The 18,176-nt window shown below is 45.7% G+C and overlaps 1 protein-coding gene and 1 pseudogene across 1 annotated transcript in view; both read left to right on the forward strand.

The window, feature by feature from the left end:
• Window positions 1-18,176, forward strand: part of Arp5 (Actin-related protein 5) — a 44,077-nt gene that overhangs the window by 12,964 nt on the left and 12,937 nt on the right. Inside the window, exons 10-11 of the mRNA XM_077682894.1 lie at window positions 443-571; window positions 5,508-5,600. Coding sequence (XP_077539020.1) covers window positions 443-571; window positions 5,508-5,600 — 222 coding nt within the window. The remainder of the gene's footprint in view (window positions 1-442; window positions 572-5,507; window positions 5,601-18,176) is intronic.
• On the forward strand, window positions 11,614-17,859 carry LOC144151752 (uncharacterized; annotated as a pseudogene).

The raw sequence follows: 18,176 nt of genomic DNA on the forward strand, positions 1-18,176 counted from the left end.
CAAAAACCTGAGCCTCATACTTTATTTAGGATGTGCAGGGCTTCTAATCAACCTGGGAAGTCTTTATTTTTGCAAAGAATTTTGCCATAAGGTGACCCAGAGTACAGGGCATGCAAACTGCACAAGTCATAAGTTCGATTCCTGACGAATACTTGCATCATTAATAGCCATCCCAAGAACTCTTATTGCAGTCTGGTTTGCATGCTAACCTGAATTGGCCGCTGCAGTAGTGGTATTTGCATTCTGATGCACTGTGTCTGTGCCCTTTTCCGGAATTACACTACACATTTCTGAATCACTTTAAGCCACCAAACATGTTTTACTGGGATCTGAAATTTATTTTCACAGATAATGCGGAAGGTGTTTTTAGGTAGCTATTTTTTTTTTCTTACCTAGTCTGTCTTTTAACCGACTTTGTTTTTTCCCCTCCAAATCCTTACAGAGAACGTTACAAGAGTTGGGTTTTTCCAGCATCGAGGAACTCAGTTTGGTAATAAATGAGTTGCGGCGGCAAGTGCAGCAAGTCAAAAACTTGCTCCTCGGCGTTAACACTGCTGATGTGGATGTCATGGTATGTCTTACGCGTTTTATCGACTTTACTGATTTTTGAAAAAATTTATAACCTGTGCACGTATGGCATCTGTATACTATTGTCTACCCATTATCCTGCCTTTACAATGTTCCTTGAAGAGCAGTAAATATTTGTATATGCACCAGTGCAGGACCAATGTGCGACGCGAGTACGTGGTAGTGTATATGTACCCGCTAGCAGGTCACACTATTTTAATGTTCTTAAAGGCCACCTGCACTCAAAATTTTCTTTGCCCAAATTTGATCCAGATGAGTTGTTTGGGCTTGTAAAATCACCACGGCGAAGTTCTAAGCCCGGAACCCTGTAGCAAATAACTGCAAGAGTTCAAAGTATCTGTAGCAGGCGGCGTTTGCGCCTGGCGGAGAGTCGGCGAAACAAGTTCCGAGTGGCGGTGATGGAGAAGACGAACCTGTCCCACGGAGCTTGCGCTCCCCCGGCAACTGGCATGCGTTTTCTGGGAGTTTCTCTGCTACACTGCTGCTCTGTGCTGCCGTCAACATTACGTTTTAAAACTAACCGCACAGGTACTAATATCCGCAATTTTTCAATGAGATAAAAGAGATTAGAAGCCTACAATCTATAGGAGCACTTGCAAAGCTTCTGGAGTTAGAACTGTTTTTACTTGAAAATAATATTTTCACTGAAAAATAGCACGAAACAAGCACTTGCCTGTACATTCATCATTCCCATTGCATCTGTCACAGAAAAAGAGATCTTTTATAAATTCTTGACCACTTGCACTTCCGCGTGCAATATTTGCTGTATTTGCTACTTTTTCGTCAGTCGCTACGGGAACCAAAACCAGCCTTGCCCGTGGTAACAAATATATCCGCACAAATATTAGCCATTATCTTCGCGAAGTGCGTAAGTTAACAAAACTTCTCCTCCCCTAAATGATGAACCACATTATTTTTTCAATCGCGAAATAAAGCATTTACTCTTGTAGAGTGTTAGAAGTAGTTTACGTGAAAGTAAAATGTTATCAACTGCACATGTCCCTGTTGAAAGTAGCAAACCGCAGTAGATGTAACTTTTTTCATGTTTTAGTTCACCATCAAGCTTTGGTAACATGCGGTTCCGAACTGATTTTACGATTCGATCCTCAATGGGCCGCGGGGTGAGAGTTACTGGGCAAAGCATTTCGCAAAGCAGTTTGCATGTAAAGACATAGCAAAAACATAGTAAAAACAGTTTGTGATTGATCGCTGCCCATGCGGGGTTTGTTCGCGTAAAAAATAAAAATAAAAGCTAAATGACAGCCAAGGTGCCGGCCAACCATAGCTGCTTTTTGGTATCCGAGCAAACAGCTTTGTAAACCTGGTCCTCCTTTTTTTTACTCTCAATGCCGAGACTTGCTACTCCGGCAGCTATTCTGATGCAAAAATAACTGCCGATGGTCTGCTTCATCTCGGTTGATAGCAAGGCAATGTCATAATTGTGCCTAACTCCATTAGCCTGGGCAAAATCTTAGTGGAAGTTTTTCTGTAGAAATAATAATGCGAAACGTGACACTACCACGTGCATTTGAAAACTGCTGCAAGCAGCCGCTGGCACTGGTGCGCCTGCTTTTGTTCCATCACCTACATCATGCCTGGCCACCGGTAATGGCTGTCTTTTTTTCAATTTCAGTTCCAGAAACGCCAATCTTTACGAGCCGTTTGCATCGCTCGCGTTCCTGTTTGAAGCACAGTGTTTTGCAGTTAGCACTCCTTTTATGTGTACTATTCGATGTCGTTATTTTTATGTTGGCGGAAATTTGAGTGCAGTTGGCCTTAACTCTTGAAGGAACACAGAAGTTAATTTGTCCGGGTCTTACTTGTGGCTGGACTGTGTAGTTTAATCTCTATAATCTGTTATTTGGCTATTTGGTGGTGGTCTAAACAAAGCCTTAGTTTTATCAGTGGTGCACAAGAGAAGGGAAAACATTGTTTGCATCTACCGGCTGCTTTAAAAACTGCTGCTATAACGTCACTCTGGTTTTCAGGGCAGTTTGAAGCCATTCTCGTTTTTGAAATACTTATTTTCACCGGTTTTTTAGTAAATGATGACTTCTTGTTTAGTCATGCACAGGTTGTACAGGTTTGACTTGCTCTCAAAGTTGATATCATAAGACGAGGACAGTGCGAGGGAAATGGCACTTTCGAATACGCTTCTCTCATAAAAGAAATGTGCATAAAACAGCCGTAAAAGTTATGAACATGGCCTTGTGTTCTATAATTCATTCTGGTAAAGTAATTCTGGTAAATTCTGGTAAACTATAATGACCAAAGAACACGAGATTTTTTAAGCCTTTCCTATGCATGAGCAAGCAGGCACTTGTGTAAACAGGCCATTGGTGGACTTGATACCGAAAGAGATACCTAGTTTATCTGCATTCTTAATGTTTTCTCATTTGTGTTCCTTCTGCTTTTTCTTATATTACCTGCATGCCATAAATCCATTTACTTGTAAGTCAGTGCTTGTGTTTGTCAACTTCCTTGTCCTTTCGTTACCCCCGCCTTTTTTTGGGGGGCTGTTTTTTTTTTTTTTTCCCCTCCAAAATTATGAAACAACTAGCCCGACTTCACACCGCAGTATGGTTTTTATCTCACTGCAGTGTCCCTTTAACCCTTTCACTGTCAGGTGTTTCTGGCCATGATGCACCCCCAGTGTCGGCTTGGTTTCAGGAATATCAGGGAATAAGCATAGCGATTTATTTGATTACGATTGCGTCCGGAATGTGACGCATCGAAAGGAAACAGTGGGTGAAAAATCGCCTTTCTTCAGTATATTTTCGGTTTGCCGTGTTTGCTACCAGGACGGCGGCCCCATTGTTTTATCATCAGAATCTGACGCTGTGGAACTCGCCCCTTGCTCAGATGAGAAGCTCTCAGAATCCGAATGCGGGCTCGGCTCGTATTCGGAAATGGAATAGCCATCGCTCCAGTTCAAAGTCAAAGGGCCCACACAATCAGCCATCCAAAAGTGACCGCGCGCACAGAGGGAGCACTTTTAGCATCCTGCACAACGCACAGAAATGACGCTTTGTGAAATCAAGAAGGCAGATAGACATGGAAAGTGGATACAACATGTATACAACAGTCTCATTTGCTCTTGACAACGGCAAGCGAGGACGCGGCGAGCGAGCGAAAGCCGCCATCGAGCCATGTTTCGTCTATCGGGGAGGCAACAGCGTGCGCCTAACTTGGCGCGCTGTAGCAGACGCGTGAATGGAATAAAAAAAAACTATAAACCTGCGGCCATGGGAGGTACCGTGCCTGCGGCAGATTGTAGAACAACCCTTGCACCCGTAATCGCTTGCGCACTGCATGGCCACTCAGCACGAGCACACAGAATGACCCCCCACGGCAACAAAGGGTGGGCGTGGTCGCTCCATACTCTTCTATATACATAGCAACATAGAGTGGAGAAAAAGACGTGCTTCTAGACAGATACAGCAGTCCAGGCACACTTCGGCGCAAATTTTTGAGCACACAATGTAGAACCTACTGGTACGTCGGTGACAGCGAAAGGGTTAACTAAAGAATGTGCCTGGGGATGTGTCTTTGTTTTGACATCAAAATTGGAGCTTTCCCTCAGGAGCACTGTCGTTGCTGCATTTGCAGGGTGTGCCATTATTAAATTAGAACAATTTAATAAAAGAAAAGACGTTGTCTATGCTTTCTTTTAATGGGAACACCAACGCATGGATTCCCAGACTAGGGTTCCACTCTCACATTTGAGCTCATTAAAATGTTTTCTCTCTCTCGCCCACACTGGCCTTAATTGCATTTGCATCGAGGTGAAATTTTTTTTTAATGTGTGTCAGCCAAAATGATTTATTTTAGCAGGAATTGGGCTGTTTTGTTTCAGCAACATTGAGGCTCTTCAAGGGTAATTTGGGGTGCACCAAGGATTTTTCAGCACTATGCACATGTAGCATTCTGGAGGTTGTGGGGGGTGAATTAAAAATTATTTAAAAATTTTCTACACTTGCAAAAAGAAAATGAAATGATCACATTGCTACATGTGAGAGAAGAAAAATAATACCATTTGGGAGTGAACTGTTTTGTGGATAGCCTTATGTAAAGAGATGTAGCTCTTCTGTGTTACAAAGAAAAAATTTAAAGATGTGGGGCTAACTGCTGGATACTGTGTAATAAATGCCATCTTGGAGCTGCTGCGGTGGCTCAATGGCTAAGGCATTGTTGTGCTGCGGAACCCGAGGATGTCTGCTGGCCGTAGCGGCTGTTTTTCTGGTGAGACCCCCCCCCCCCCCCCCCAAAAAAAAAAAAACGAAATGCTTGTGCGCTGAGGTATTGCTGCGCATTAAATCTCTCCAGGTGGGCAAAATAACTTGGAGCCCTCAACTATGGCGCACCTCATAACCCAAGTGCAGCTTCAGTGGGTAAAACTTCCAAAATTTAAAATTTGAAGGTGCAAATTTGGTGTCCTGTACGCACAAGCTGCTTTCACAGCTCTCGTCATCTCTCTTGTTTTATTTCATGATGTTGTGGATTGTCAGTGACATGTAACAGCAAGTGTAAAAGGTCTATAATTTGCCTCTCTGACCATGGTTTAAAATGAGATATTTAAGAGCAGGTAAGCTATACTGCCAAAGTCTAGTACTGTAAGTAAGGTTTGACGTTATAACTGCCCAAACTGTCGTGCGTTTGTACAATGTTGTTGTGTCTCATACGATGCGCTTGTTTTTCGTGTTGTCAGAGGCTGTGTTCAGCGCGTACGGGCGTAGACAAGATCATAAAAAGTTTTGTCGGTGTCGTTTCTTCAAATTGTTGCTGTCGAGCCTTTCCCCCGCCTTTTGACAAGCGTTGCATTTTTAGGCACTTTGAATGCCTTCAACTGTTGCACTTGAAGCTTGTCTTCCTAGCTGCACAGTAGCCTGCCAAAAAAATGTTACACATTGGTATTTCAGGAGAATGCAATGAAGCGGTCTTGCTCTGACCTGGACCCCCGTTTCTTCATGGAACCGGATACTTGGATCTCGGCTGTTAGAAAGAGGAGGGAGGTGAGGAACACTCCGTGAGCAGCCTGCTTAGCTCAGTTGTGGGTGGGCTTCTTGTGGGGCTCGTCTCAGTCTACTCCATTTTTGTCCGTCAGAAGAATCCTGGCTTTTGTTTATTCCCTGCCGTTGTCACCCCTTCTGCTTGTCGCTAACGTGTTGTTGGAAAATATGGTACCCACTATAAAGGTTGCTTATGCTTCGAAATAGCCATTTCGAATTATCGAAGGACATTCGTTGGCTTATTGTTTGTTATACATATAAGTGCCCTACGTTTTATGAATTTATCCGGAGCAGTTGGTTGCTTCTGGTGATAGTTGACCTTGTGGTAAAAATGTATGTCCCCTGGTTACGGGATGATCTGGTTCTTACGATGGATCACCGCATTCCTGGCGAAACCCCGTACAAAAAATGCAATTCAACACACCGGCTGTGCAACGCGAGTGGATGTGTGGTTCCCCTCATACGACGGCTCACGCTACTTCAAAGTTCCATGGTGGCTGAGAAAGTGGCATTTTTCTCTTCTTTTGCACTGCTTTTTCCACCCTCCTGTTCCGTATTTCTGTTTCTCCAATGCACCACCTCGTTTCTTTCCCACCTTGGTCTCTGCTATTAGTGCCTTTTGTGCTGCTCTCTATGCTGCGTCGTCCTGTCCTTTTTCTCCCACTTTTCTTTCTTTCATCTCTTTTTACTGTTGCTCATTTCCATCCTGCCGCCAGCCAGTTGGCCTCCATTGTTGCCTCCCTCCTCCAGCTTTCTTTTTGCTTGGCCTATCTCAGGGACTCCCTCAACAGCACCTGCCTGTGCTTGTTTTCTTGGTTAGTTCGAGTGCACGTGGTTCGTTTTTCTTCTTCCTAGCTGTGCATGCTGTGGGAAAAGACATGGAGCTACGTGGAGCCTGCTCTTGCATCTGGCACTCACTGCTTCTGTTCTCGTCAATAACGGACGTGCACTTCCCTGCTCCGGCACGGCTTGCTTGTGGCTGGGGCATTCGCATTCTCCTCACACCCTTGCACCGCTTGGCTCTTTCGGCCTTCTTAAGCTGTCCGGCTAGTGCAGAACGACCTTGAAGTGCACAAACAGTGCGAGTACTTTTTTTTTTTTTTTTTTTTAGGAGGGAGTATTCCTGTGTTTTGTTGTAGACATTTGCAATTTCAGCACTCGCAAATTACGCAAGACACCGTTTATGGTAGGTGCTTGCAAATTATGCAAGGCCGCAAGATCCACGGTAAGTATGATAGTTAAATAAGCTTTTAGCAGACATCTCGCGCCAGACAACATGCTAAAATGGTATTTGCTCACACTTCGATCTACGACACCCAAGTCATGTGATGTCTTTGTGTGGTCCTGAGAAAATCATAGTAAATTCAGAGCTCCACCGTAGCTCGGGGAAAACCAAGCAAGAAGTTTGGAAGCGTGCAAAAAGGGCTATTCGAAGGATTTTCGGGTGAGGCAGCCCAGTAGATACATAGAGGAACACTTAAAGGGACACTGAAGTGATATGTAAACATTGCGGGATTACTAGCGCAAATTGTAGTCCGGAGTCCCCAGGCCATGTTTCGACCACTCTAGGCGCGTTTACGCGATTTTATTTAGTAGAAAAACTAATTCGAAAATGCTGTCCTCCTCTCTTTATGCTCGCCCATTTTCTGTGGCGTTTTCGTGTGACGTCAGGAGGGGATGAGCTGGCAATTGGCTGCGCCACGGCTGCGCTACTGCACGGCTCCCCGGCCGACAGAGTCAGTCGGCCCAGCGTTTCGTCCGCCGGCCGCCGGCGGGTCGTCGCAATCAAGGAGGTTAAAAAAAAAATTGCTTGGTCGCAATTCGTTCGCTTAGTTGAAATGAAGCCAGGACACGTTTGTGAATGGAAGAATGTGCCTTTCTTTAGTCGGTTTGTTTGTACACTGTATCTAGCTCCAAGTCAAGGTCGCTTCACACTAGCGCTGCACATGCGACGCATCGCTGACTGGTACGCCAGTAGGAAAATATAAGGCCTCTTGAAGGCGGGAGAAGAGTCAGTGAAGTCAATATAGGTACTAAGCAAATAAAATCAACTGATATTTTTACCGTACAGCGTAAAACTAGGGCGCGGGAAGCACTTTTTTGCGCTGGGCGAACAAGCACAGCGGTCAGCAGCACTACGCATCTGCGAACGCTTTTCCGTCTACGAAATGCAATTGCTAGACGTGAGCTACTGTGGAAACTCGGGCGACGCGCACTGCACGATCGCAGTAGAACAAATAGTCACCTAAGCGGCTTGAAATGCCAAAACTAAATAAAAGTGTAAACCGGTTGTACAATATATACCCTATATTAGCAAGGCATTGGCGTCCCGCTCCGTGGCCTAGCGGTCTGGGGCGCTAGGAATTCCCCGCAAATGTTTTGCGAGTCACGAGTTCGAATCCCCGCGGGTACGTGCTTTTTTTTTTTTGTAAGTTAACTTTTTTGTTTTCCGCCGATGTTTTCTATATTGAGTTCACCTTTTTTTGGGCCGCAACGTTCATGGCTACACGAACTAGTTCACGAAACGCGCGCAGGCTGGCACTGGCGCGCTAGCGAGTTCTCGTTGGCGTGCTGTTGCCATAAGCACCGACTGCTTGCAGGCAGTGGGCACAGGCCAGAATGAACAGACCCTTGGCCTGGTGTGAACACGCTTTTTACGATACAGGCATGAGGGAGGCAAGCTCCAAATATGGGGGAAAAGCGCATGACATTTGGGCGTCTGCGGGTACGCGGAGGGCGTTCATGCACTGCGTAGGTTTCGGCTAGTGAATGCTACGACTACAAGCCGTCCTGGGAGGCTTATCTTGTGCATTTTACAGCCGACAACATGGCAGAAGCGCGGTACGATGATTACTGAGATATTGAGAATGCCCATCCAACAAAGCCATTGGTTATGTTTTACAGAACCGAAACCGAAACCGAAACTTGTGTGATTGCTAATCTTGGGCATCGTCCAATCACGGCGCCCCTCCTCCCAACGTCACAGCCTTAGTTGGTGCGGCCGCCGCAAACCGCGCATGGTAGTTTTTCTTCTTTCGCGCTTTGTAAAATAATTACCGATTTGTCAACCGGATAAACGATGAAAAGTGTGCTAATTTGAGCCAGTCTACGCAGTGCAAGCAAAAACGGGAGCTTGACAAATTCACTTCAGTGTCCCTTTAAGTGATTTGTAAACATGTAATTATCATACCAGATTAAAGGGCAGGATGCATGGGTCATGTCCAAAGTTTTTCTAGAGGATTCACAGTCATTTTTTTAACGAAAAAAGTCTGTTCGAAAGTGCTCTTTTTCTCGCACCATCCTCCCCGCCTATTTGATGACATTGGCTATGACGATACGCTGGTAAAGCCACAGGGATCAATTTAGTCGGTTGCTAACATGGTCAAACCACGAAACCTCTCCTTGAGCAGACAAAGCATTGATATTAATAATGGAATGGATGAAAATCAAACTTTGGAAAGCAGGGATAGCATTAAAACACATTGCAACCCACTGTGAAATCATTCAGGGTGTCTAGCGACCGGGAAAACCGGGAAAAGTCAGGGAATTTAGCCACCGGGAAAAGTCAGGGAATTGTCAGGGAATTTTTGAATCAAGTAGTACCAGTCAGGGAAAACCACATTGGGGCCTGCCCACACAGTTTAGAATAGGGGAAACCAGTCTAACGCAACGCGAATGCAAACCGAACGCAACACGTTCGCGCGCGACGAAAGCGTGAACCGCATGAAACGTTTTCTGGTTTTTCTGCAAGGGAAAACGCGCGCGTACGGCCGAGGCGCGCTGACGCCGCCGCAGAAGCCACCCGCACGGTGCGTGCCGAGTGGTAGGCGGTGGCAACATGGCGGCAGCACTGGCCGCGGAGTAGTGCGGTAGCTCCAACGGCCGCTTCTAACCGCTCTTTAAAATGCGACTCAAGGCACAAACGCACTTGCATGTGCAGGAAAGAAGCCACCGCAGGCACGAAATCGTCGACGCGGCCGTGAAAATACTGCGCACGAATCGCGTGCAGAAACTCGCCGTGCGGTTCACGCACCTGGCTTGGTTGCTGGATGCATTTGCGGCAGAGGGACGTCTAGGTGGGGCCCAAATCGCACGCAAAACGGTTTTTTTTTCCAGCGAATTTTAAAGGGCAGCGTTTTTTGGGGGGCTAATCTTGAAAGAACTTCCTTATGACATCAGGAGCCAGAATTACATAATAAAAAATGAACATGGTTTACGCGCGAACCCAGTGAATCGCATGGGGTGTTTTCTGCTCGCGAAAACGCGCCGCGCACGTCACAGGCGCGCTGACGCTGCCGCGGAACTACCCGCACGCTGCACGTGGTGCTGCCGGCGGCGGCAACATGGCGGCGGCTTCGACCGCGAAGTGGTGACGGGAGCTCGAGCGACCGCTTCTAAGCGCTCTCTAAAATGCCACACAAGGCACGCACGAAGTTGCTTGTGAGGTAAATGAGCTTATAATGTGGGCGAAAACGGTACAATAAAACATCATCCGCGCCGCTACTGAAAGGGCCCATGCAATACCTGCCGGGGTGGTAAGCCTTAACACGTCTGGCAGAGCCAGCCGGCTGCATCGAGAGCTTCGAAACTGCCGCCATGAGGCGCGCGGCACCCCATTAGCGCAAGTCGTCAAGCTCCTCCCACTGCCGCGCGCGACGCGAGCGGCAGTGGGAGGAGCTGCACGCGCACGCGCAACGCACCATGCGGTTCACGTTGCATGTCAAGCCAGGACAATCAAGAAAAAAAGCAAAAGGTGCTTGCTGAAGCGCAACTTGAAGTTTCTATCCCGCAAGATGAAATAAACTCTCTGAAGCCGTAACTGAAGGCAAGCAAACCTCAAACTGAAGAAACCTAATTTAATCAAAGTGCATTTTGAGAATTAGGGCACTTGCAACAAATGTGTTTTTCCGTATAATAGAATGTCTTTTCTCTACGCTTTTTATATGCTTCATGGACCGTTTCCACAAAATGGCGCGTGTTGTATTGGTCAGGGAATTTCAACTAAAATGGTCATGGAAAACCTGGAAAAGTCAGGGAAATTGAATTAGGCAATTTGCTAGACACCCTGTCATTACAGTAGATGGTGCGGTGCCCACTAATGGCACACAGTGTTTTTCTTTCTGCCGCCCGTTACAGACGAAGTAAGGTGCTAGGCTTCCACTATTATAGTCAAATAATGGATTAAATGGGTTAACAGTACAGCTACAAATAAGGCTTCAAGAAATTCACTTTATTATTTTGTAAGGGCCTTCTTTGTAACTGACAGATAAAAAATAAAAGTAGTGGAGAAAATTGATCTTTTGGCAAGTTTTTTTAGAAGAAATTTGCCAAAAATTTCACCCATGCCTCTAATGTACAAAAATAAATAAAATTCAGTGCCCTTCCACTCTGTGAAGAAGGATGACCCGCGAAGCTGGAAGCAGTCCAAGGAGTACACGAAACAACAAGTTTGTTTGTAATTTGTGGTTGAGCATACTTCATATCTCATTAGCTGAATGAGGCTGTCTGTTTCCTTTCCATAGAAATTCATGTATTGACAGCTGACGTGAATTCCACAATATTTGCAACTTCACTGTGAACCATGCATTTACGAAAAGTAGATGAAATTCCTCACAATGTTAGAGTCATCTTAGTGGCTACCGTATTTACCCGATTCTAACGCGCACTTTTTTTCTGAAGAAGTAGGCCGAAAAATCGCATGCGCGTTAAAATGGGATACAAAACCGAAACTGCCGAAACAGCGGAAATTTCCTCCCACCCATCGCCATCGCCATCTCAAGATGGCGCCAAAGCTTTTAGCAACGATTTTTCGGACGCAGCAAGCCTAGGCGCCTAGGCTTTTCTATCGGCGTTCACACAAATCGTCAAATCGTTTCACTTGCGCGCTTAATAACAGCAACGGCAGCAGCGGCTCCCACACGTTCAAAACAAGCGGTCGGCTGAAGCGTGCACCTCTGGAGAAGCTCTCGGGATGGGCGTGCGAGGCGTGGGCTACGATCCCATCGACCTGGTTGAACGTTCGTTCAGAAGTGTGACATCGCGAACGCGCTTGAAGGCACCGAGGATGAGATGTTGTGGTCAGCGGAGAGTGACGAGGAGTGAGATGAGTGAGATTACTTCGGGAAATAAATCGCCCGTTTCTCTCACATTCTTTTGTCTGGGTCACAAAGTCCAGTGCGCGTTACAATCGGAGGTGCAAGTTTTTTCGTTTTTTTTTTGCCAGGAAAATTGGGTGCGCGTTAGAATCAGGTAAATACGGTAATTGTCATATAATTTGCTTCAGAGTAGTTTCAATAAAACAAAGTGTTACAGCCGTTTTTTGTAAACATACTCGTTGTGTAGAGAGCAGTGTATAGACAGCAGACTGGAATTCTGTCACATTCACAACTCTGGGAACTAACTGATTGTGACAAGTAAATGAAGCTCGGCACAATGATATAATCTTAATCTTAGCAGCCAATTTCAGTTTGATTTCTTTTTCCTGAGATGCGTACGTTAGATTGAGAGCTACAGAGCATTTTACACTAGCCCTGGGGGTGAAAATTCCGATTCTACGTGGCTGTGTCGACGAACGTAGGTATGGTTGGAACTTAACCATAGATATACAGTTTCTCTGTAGCAAAAAATTGGAACTCAAACGACTGTGGTCATTGTGGCCATATGTGAAGCAGTTTTTTGGGACTATCGTAATGACACTTAAATGAACCTGTTCCTCCTCCCATTCCCCATGCTACTTGCACAGGTGAAAAGTCACCAAAGTGGGATTGTGATTCTGATCCTGAATTCTGCCGCATGTAGCTGTGGGGATCTCGCGCATCATACGTGTTGCATACTCGACAAATGACTGTGACAAACTTTGGTCACGGGGGTGGCATTAGAAATGCCTTGCATTCAAGGAATTGTGCACTGGATTTTTAAGCCTTCTGCAGTGTTAATATAGGACTTTGAATGTGTTAGCAAAAGTTGCTTGTTCACAACTGCACCTGTTCAAAATAAATCATTTTTGATTGACAATTTCAGTGCCCAATTTCATCACGTTCAAGGCATTTCTATGACAAGCAAAGCTATCTTATGGTTGGCTCAGGAACTGCTCTTTCAGACTGTTTTATTTTCATTTATGTTGTGTTAGAACTGAGGCGCTAAGCACCATTACGCGAGCTAGAAATGAAACCACGACAAATTGTGTCATGAAGACGAAGATAGGGACTGTTATATATAGCACCACAGTCACCCATCCTTGACGACGACGAAGGTGGGTGTGGCACGTTGCCCGGCCCTGTCTGTCTCATGGCCGCCTTGTACAGCTGCCGTCAGAAGTAATTGGAACACAGGAGGTGGGGCCGAACTATATTGGAACGCCGTGTAGCTGCATCGGCGGTAACCGAAAGGAGCAGAACACACATGCTCGCACGCTAAAGGCAATAGCCCACCTATACATCTCAAAACACTTCTTTTAACCTGGCTTCAGGCATGGTTTGAAGTATACTGGTCTCTGCGATGGTGCTATTAGCAGATACACCTAAAAATATTTGAAAAAAAAAAAAAAAAGAAAGTCACTGCAGATTCTTGTGATAGTGCCACTTCTTTAGCAGCTCGCGTGTGCTGAAAGTGTGCGAAACACTGCCACATGTGCCTCTGCTATCAGTGCCATTGCTGCGACCAGCATGCTGCGAAGAATTCTCTTGGCCTTGTTAAAAGAAGTAGGTCTGGAGGTATAGATGGGTTATCACTGTCAGCAGGTATGCGTGCACTTTATGCTCCTTTTGGTTACCGCTGGTGCAGCTACATGGCGCTTCTACGTGGTTCGGCCCCAGCTCCCGTGTTCCAATTACTTCTGATGGCACCTGTACGTACTGTAAATACAATGTTCACATCTTCCATGATTCGTTTCATTTACTTACTCTGCCGCGACATAACAGTATAGCATGCACCTGTGACTGCTGCTCTTGATTGATTGGCCCTAATTAAGTTGATTGGCCCTGATTAATGTTGATTAGCCCTAATTAAGCCTGGAATTGCCTATGTTGTACCAACAGATGCCAAAAGTTCAAGACAATGCCTCGCAAAAAAAGCTTAATTTTAAGTTTTTTGATTTTGCCCAGTTTTAGTGGATAGGACCGAGGAAAAAAAGTTGCAGGTGCAGGTGGATGGGTCCCTGGCCTTTCCATTGCTAGGTGTTAGCATGGGCAAGCAGCAATACAGGCGTAATTACTGAAGTGCACATACCAGAGGGATGCACATGCATCGCAACCATAAGTGTCAAGAACTGTGTACAGCCTAACAAAAGACGGCAACGAGCAGCAGAGCACAACAGCCGTTTTTGGAAAACAAAAGCAAAAAGCTCCTAAATTGCTTCGCAAATTTAGACCCGGTGGCCTGTATTTAACACAAAGACATCTGCGAGCGCAACCAAATTCTAACACAAAATAAATGACTGTGGACCGAGGTAGCGAAATTGACATAAGTGCAACCACTGAAATACATGTAACATTCAGTGATTCAGCCAAGACCGGGGTGTCTACCAGCCTGGAAAACAGGGAAATTGGGAATTGTCAGGGAATTTGGACACGTCTGGAAAAGTCAGGGAATTGTCAGGGAAGTCTTCAAAAATGTGGCTAGGTCATGGAAACTGGGAGACAGTTGATGACCTCTATCTCCCAACTGACACCCACTGCTAACTACTGGCAAGTCCCTACGTGCGAGCTAGGCAATGCTACAAACGCCGGTTTTGGCTATGAAAGCCCTGTAAAGAATGTCTTTACCCTGTGCGGAGGAGCAGGCAAAGGGGACATTGAGGCACCCCAGTACTTGCCACCGTACCGCAGCTGACATCTGCAGCTGCTCAGAGGCTGCTACAAGCACAGAGCTTATAATATATAATAGAGGGAAATCAGGCACTATAATATTGCCAGATTTCCATAGACACTGTTATAGTTAGCGTCTAGGCGGGCAACGCTTCAGCGATCGGCCGTCATGCACCACGGAGCAGCATTCCACCGTTTTTTGGCATGGCTCGCTAACGAGCTGAAAAGGTGCCCGTGGCTGCAAAAACCTGAATTATTGTTCTTAAAATGATATTTCAAGTTATTAAATTAACAAAAAAGTTCAGGTAATAAAATTTCTTTGTCAGGAATTTTTAAAAGCTTCATGAAACTTGAACAAGAAAAAAAGTTGGCACTGTTGCCTCGGTTGTCAGGGGCCACAGAAGGTACCTATGTTGCAAGCCAGGCCAAGCAAGCAGGGAATGGAATGCTTCCAAGTGGAAACTACAGCTTAATGGTTGCGAGCATGACCTCTGCGAGAAGCTGCCGGTGTGCCACTGCAACAGTGCACCAGCTGCTGATTGTGGAGGCCATGTTGCAAGTATAGACTCTGGTTGTGAGAAGGAACAGTACAGGAAAGGCAGAGAGGGTAACCAGGGAACTGTCCGGTTGGCTACCCTACACATGGGGATGGGGATACAGAAATTGAGAGCTCCCACCACCATGCGTCAGGGCACCGCTGTTTGTAAGGAGCAGCTGTGGGAGGTGCTTGCCACTGTACCGAAATAGGGTGCCTGAATCGGTGGAGAGAGTGTGCATCCAGGCACCCTACACCAAAATGAGGAGAGTACAGGCACGAGCTGGTCTTGGAAGCTGGTACAGGCATTTGCGGCTCCTCCATGTTGCGGTTGTTGTGTTGTGGGCTGCAGTCATTTTGCCCTGCTTCTTTCATCAGGTGGGTTGCCGCGCTGCCCATGAAGAAGTATTTAACCCGGATTGGGTTAACACCAAAATTTCCGAGTACGCGCCTTGGATTAGAGCAGTGCCGAATGACGCAGGTAGTAGGGGTCAGTGTGCAGCATGCCAAAAGACTCTCGCTCGGGGATATGGGGAACGCTGCAGTTGCCAGCCACACTGCGAGCAAGATACAGCAAGCCGCTGCGGATGCATTGCTAAGTGCTTCAAAATACAAACCTCCGTGCTTTTTTTAGTACCGGATCCAACTTGCCATGTTCCACAACTGCTACTAGTGATTGTGCCACAGTGCTACCAAGCCCGTGGTTGTCGCGCCTAACGGAAGGGCATTTTTGAGTGGTTTTCTTCTGGAAAAAGATGTCACAAAAGCAGAAATTGTTTGGTGTCTGAACACCATGGCGGCCTGCGAATCATTTTGTTCAGCAGCAGGATCTGCAGCCCCCTTTCCAATTAACGTGTTTGCCACGTGTGACATCGCGAAGAAGTTGCCACTTGGAAAGGACAAAGTCAGCTACACGATTTGTTACACCATTGCTCCGTACATCCGACACAGCAGGCTTCTGACAAAGCTGGGTGGTATGTCACACGCGATCGGGGCTTTTGATGAGTTTCTAAACAAAATTGCTCAGAAAGAGCAAATGGACGTTTTGATCAGGTTTTTGGAGCCTGCTGACGCTGTCGTGAAAACTCGCTACTTGACATCTAGTTTTTGGGCCATATTCATGCAGATTTAGCTGCTTCGTTCAGGAAGGCTACAGGGAATATAGGGCAGGCCAAGACACTACGGATTTCTGTGGACGGCCCAAGCGTCAACTTGAAGCTGTTGAGATCCCTAGAGGAGGAGTTTGCTTCATCTGATGGGAGTCAAAAGGCTCTTGGCATAGGAAGCTGTGGATTGCACGTTATGAGTGGTGCTTTTAAAACAGGTCACAATGTGACAAAATTGAGCATTGTAGTGTTCCTTCAAAGCATTTACAACGTGTTCTAGAATGTTCCCGCACATTGAGCCAATTACATCAGCCTCAGCGGAAGCACACTTTTTCCACTGGAGTTCTGCCCAGTGCAACTCGATGGGAAATAGGGAGGTAATTTCTAGGGCCCTTCAAGTTTTACCCAACTTGGTCACATGTTGACTGCTCAGTGAGGGAAAAGATAGTGCCAAAGTGCTGCCATTATGGTGTTGTCAAGAAGGCTGTGGCTGACCAGATGCTGCCAGTAAAGCTGGCCTTTATGCTGTCAGTTGCGGAAGAACTCAAACCACTTTTGGCTGAGTTCTTATCAAAAAAAACAAATGCTTTCTTTTCTTGCCTCAGCAGTGGATAGCTTGTTGTGCTCACTGCTTAGTTGAATAGTATTGAAAGAAAAGCTGAACACTGCTGACATGTCCTCAGAACTATTGAACATTGGCCTTGACAATTCCGTCTACATGGCTGCTGTAGCTGCTCGACGTAGGTCTTACTGCCAGAAGTGTGACGCGAAATATCCCTGAAATATCACACATTGAGGTAATGAATTTTAAGAAAAAATGTATTTCATTTGTTAAGGCCTGTTCAAAATAGATAACTGAGAGGTCACCATTAAAATACAAGCTTACTAAGTGTGCCAGCTGCTTGAACCCTGCAGTTTGTGCCTCATCAGTGCGAGCTGGCCAGAAGCAGCTGAACATTGGTCTAGATGGTCTAGATGTGCCTGTAGGGCACGGGTGACTCACAGGGACTCGCAAGCAGAGAGGGCAAGTCGCTCATACGTCCAGGTGTGCTTGACCGGCACTGCACGGGTGCACCTGCGCAGTGTTTGATAGCACAAAGTTTGATAGCACAAGGCAGCGCTTGGAAACGCTGTGGGTTGAACTCTGTGCAAGTGCTCATGAAGAACTACTTCTGTTTGTGAAGATTGTATTTTGCTTTTGCCTTTCGCATGCCACTTCTTCTGTGCAGTGGGGGTTTTCAGTGAACAACGAATTCCTTGTTGAAAACATGAAGGAAGAGTAGCTTGTAGATCAAAGTTTAGTCTGTGAAGAAGTGTTCGCAGCAGGAGGTGTTGCAAAAGTTGATGTCACAGACAAGGTGATCAACATGGTTCGTGGTGCTAACATCAGATAGAAGGAAGGATTAGACGGGAAGAAGCAGGAACAGTTGGATTTGTCGGACGTTGAGAGAAAGAAGAGAACTAATGCTCTTGTAAAATAACTTAAATTGGAAAAGCAAAAGCTTATGAAAGATGGAGAGCTTCAGGCATCCATGCTGCAGCGAGTCTCTGGAAGAATGGAAGGTGTTCTGTTTGTAAATGCACAAGAGTTGTGCCCTTTTTATACCGTATCTACTGTAAAAGAATCTTTTCAGGCAAGAGATTGTAATAAAGCAGTGTGTTTTGCAGTTTATGCGAGTGCCCTGTCCTTTTTTTGCCACTGGATGGCTCGCTTTCCATGCCCAGGGTGTCTGTTGAACAGGCTTATCAGTCAAGGAATATGCTTAGAGTCGTCAGGGAAAACCTAAAAAAGTCGGGGAGTTTTGAAAGGTAGAATTGGTAGAGCCCGTGAAAAACGCAGTATGCCTTTAAGGAATAGTAGAAATGACAGCAGCTTTGTCTAAGATTCAAATTAAAAAAGCAATTTCAGGAAGTTCTTGGTGTGCTATTGTATTTAAATCGATTCCTATTAAACTTTGTGCATTCAAAAAGTTTTCACCATTCTCATAATTCCACCTTTAGTCATTTCTTATTTGAGGTCACTCATTTCTTGATGAATTAGTGTTTCTGTGCAGCTGTGCATAAACTGCATCTTTTCAAGCACAGAAACGAAATGGGGTAAAGAGCGTTTTCTTTTTTTTTTTTCAGTAATATA

The sequence above is a fragment of the Haemaphysalis longicornis genome, unplaced genomic scaffold (genome assembly GCF_048455015.1).
Source record: "Haemaphysalis longicornis isolate Haplotype H1 unplaced genomic scaffold, Haemaphysalis longicornis Haplotype H1 scaffold_1, whole genome shotgun sequence".
Lineage (NCBI taxonomy): Eukaryota > Metazoa > Arthropoda > Arachnida > Ixodida > Ixodidae > Haemaphysalis > Haemaphysalis longicornis.